Source organism: Mastomys coucha, unplaced genomic scaffold, assembly GCF_008632895.1.
Source record: "Mastomys coucha isolate ucsf_1 unplaced genomic scaffold, UCSF_Mcou_1 pScaffold22, whole genome shotgun sequence".
Lineage (NCBI taxonomy): Eukaryota > Metazoa > Chordata > Mammalia > Rodentia > Muridae > Mastomys > Mastomys coucha.
In genome coordinates, this window is record NW_022196905.1 from 101,474,368 (window position 1) to 101,477,855 (window position 3,488).

A 3,488-nucleotide genomic window follows, 5' to 3' on the forward strand; every position below is an offset into this window, starting at 1 on the left:
TTTTTTTTTTTGACTGACTGACCCATATGCACGTGTTCAGCTAGTGGTTCTGGGTACCTGTCCCTCTCCAACAGCAGCACAGGGCAACACCAACATACTTTGCAAATTTCACAGTGGTTGCATTTCGAGGCACGAACCCAGTGTGGAACTGAATCTGGAACATTTTCATGGACGCCATCTACAAGAGAAGACCAGCAGGAGACCCACTGAGAGTGCATACTAACTCTGGGTCAGAGTTCTTCCCCAAGAATATAAGCTGCCAGACTGGGTCCAACTAATCTGTTCTTCTCAACAGAATTCAAGGCACAGGACAGATAGGGTAACACTATCTGGAGGCTGGGACTACCTGCCAAATGCTTGGTGAGAGTAGAGAAGATGCCTACATAGGGGTTAGAGCAGCTTGGGCTGAGACAGGAGAGGTACCAAGACTAAGTAAAATAGCTCTTCATGAAGATTACAGCTTATGCTCAATGGGGAAATTCTGGACCTTTCAGGCTAAAATCTCCTTTGCCCTGTGTCATAGACAGTGAGCACAAATACTTATGGAGCAGTACCTTACTGCTTACTGGGGCACTGAGGTCATTCCAGAGGCCAAACCACACACTTTTAACACTCACCTTGGCCTGCAGTCTCCCTCCTAAAGTGGATCTGGCATGGTAAATGATGATGAGCACATCTCCTTGAACTGTTATGCCCAGGGGAATGACAGCCTTGCCATCCTCAATTTTAAATTCCCTGGAACACATTGAGACACTGGCTTATGTAAGTATAAACAAACAGACAAACAGACAGACAAACAGAATTCTAAGATGTTACCAAACACTTGAATCTACACCTTCTCGGGATGTTTGTGTACCAAGTTATTCCAAGAAGCCACTCTTTGTTTGTTTGTTTGTTGAGACAGGGCTTCTCTATATAGCCACAGCTGCCCTGAAACTTGCTCTGGAGAACAGACTGGCCTTGAACTCAGAGATCCATCTGCCTCTGCCTCCTGAGTGTATACATTCTTGTACATAAACCCTTCTTTCTCCACCCTCAGCCCAACATGAAATCACTTGTACCTAGCACAGGTCAATCAGAACACAAGGTAGTTTCCACTTCAGAAGTTTGCAAGGACTCAAAAAGTGAGAAATGCCAAATCTGTACTTACTTCATTCTGTCATATTCCTGGGATGTTGTGGTTACACGCTCCTCCCCAACATAGACCTCACAGAATGGTCGGCAGCCGTTCCTCTGCTTGCTGAACAGTGGCACAGGGGTCATGACAACAGATTTCACCAGCATTGGCTTGCTATGGGGCGTGATGGGCTCCTCTGCCACCATGTCACATACATATTCAATGTACCTAAGGTAGGCATGCACCTGTCACCCAAGCATGTGATGTTTCCTCAGGGAACAGAGACATCAGACATTTTTCCTTCTCAAATATAAGTATTTAATGCCATAAATCTCCCTTTGAAGGTCTGTTTTAGTTGTTCTAAAAATCTGATACCATATTTTTAAATCTCTTGAGAATTTTTTTCACCTATGATTATTTAGAAGAAGTTTCATTTTGAAATATTTAGAGTGTTTTCTAGATTATGTTAATGGTTTCTCATCTTATTATCCCTTAGGGCCGAGAACATATTTTGCATGTATAATTTCAATATAAATTTTTTTAAATTTCAGGGCTGGAGAGATGGCTAATCAGTTAAGATTACTTGCTGTTCTTTAGAGGACTCAAGTTTAATTCTCATACCTACATCAGACAGCTCGCAATGACCTGTATCTCTGGTATGTAAGTGTACACACACACACACACACACACACACACACAAACACACACAGTCTTCAAAAAACCAAACCAAATTTGTTGAGGTTTAATTTAGTGGCTCAAATTGATGTTGCTTTGATGTTCCACACACGTTTGAAAGAAATATATCTTTCAATTTATGGTGAAATATTCTACAGCTGTCAGTCAATGCTACAGAGTCACTGATTTTATGTGTACTTATTCTACTGACTACTGACGGACGGATGTTAGGAATCTATGTTACCATTTTATTTAAGATTTATTTTTATTTTATAAAAATAAAATAAAAATAGCCAGTGTTTGTCTTCATGAATACTGGTCTACACACCACTCACACACCTGGTGCCCTGGGAGGTCAGAAGACCTGGACCCCCTGGGATTAGAGCTGTACATAGTTGTGAGCCACCATGTGGATGTTTAGACTTGAACCCAGGTCTTCTCCGCAAGAACAGCAAGTGCTCTGAACCACTTAGCCATTTCTCTAGCTTTGCCACATCGTATAAATTTTGACTTATTTTAAGACAAAGGCCAAATAGCCCAGACTGGCCTCAACTTACGTAACTGAAACTGGCTTTGAACTCTTGCCTCTAACTTCCAAGCACTGTGATTATAAATATGTGCCTCTACACCCAGTTGTTTGTTTTGTGGGTTTTTTGGTTTTTTTGAGCTAGGGTTTTGCTTTGCAGTCCAGGTGGTCTTGAACTCATGGTCATTCTGCTCCTGCCTTCCCAGTTCTGAGATGACAGGTATACACCATCATGCTCAGCTTGAATTTATTTTGTCGACTGATGATAGAGCTTCTCTTACTTTCTTTTGAGGAGTGTTGTATGTAGTAGGATATCTTGAGTCAGGCTCCCACCAATAGTGTCTCCTCTGGCAGGGGACAGGGATGAGAACCTATTCTTCAATCAACATGGGTGAAGGGATGCAATGCTCCTGTAGACTTGTCTCAGTTGCAGGAGATGGAAACTGTGGTAGCCACAAACTTAAGTCTGTGTTCACCTGATGATTAGCCAAAGGCAAACAGAATGGAGGACATCCACAGCGGAGTCTGGAAGTAGAGCCAAAATGAAGGGCAAACAAGCTCTCTTGGATGTCAGAGAGTGAATCTTCACCTGACAATGTGGCAGGGCCCCAAATGCAGACTGTGACCAGAGTAGGACCTGTTGTTGCTGTGTAGGACAATCAATAGGCCCTACAGCAACAGGGCCACTGATGCAGTCTGCTCCCTATGCTGCTACATACTCATCTCTTCAAGTGTATACATCCTTGCTCTTTGACTGGAGCTCTTAGATTATTTGTGCTAAATCTCAATGTAAAATCTGTATTTTCTTCTACTCATGTTCTTGGCTTCATTTTTCTTAATTCACTCTGTCTAAATAAACATTTTTTATGTCTTCATCTCCTTTCTTCCACTGACTTATTAATCACTGGAGCATACTAACATTTGTAGGCTGAGGCAGAGAAGCAGAAAGATCTCTAAGATCTTTCCAGGTGGTCTTGAACTCATGGTCATTCTGCTCCTGCCTTCCCAGTTCTGAGATGACAGGTATACACCACCATGCTCAGCTTGAATTTATTTTGTCTACTGATGATAGACAAAATAAAATTAATAAAATCCGCTGGGTGGTGGTGGTGTACGCCTTTAATCCCAGCACTTGGGAGGCAGAGGCAGGCGGATTTCTGAGTTTGAGGC

The 3,488-nt window shown here is 42.4% G+C and overlaps 1 protein-coding gene across 4 annotated transcripts in view; it reads right to left on the reverse strand.

The window, feature by feature from the left end:
- Positions 1–3,488, reverse strand: part of Gak (cyclin G associated kinase) — a 68,954-nt gene that overhangs the window by 28,985 nt on the left and 36,481 nt on the right. For all 4 annotated transcript variants that reach the window (XM_031337275.1, XM_031337274.1, XM_031337273.1 and 1 more), the window contains 3 exons: positions 1,151–1,345; positions 618–735; positions 99–178 (listed from right to left, as the gene is read on the reverse strand). In XM_031337275.1, the coding sequence (XP_031193135.1) occupies positions 99–178; positions 618–735; positions 1,151–1,345 (393 nt within the window). The remainder of the gene's footprint in view (positions 1–98; positions 179–617; positions 736–1,150; positions 1,346–3,488) is intronic.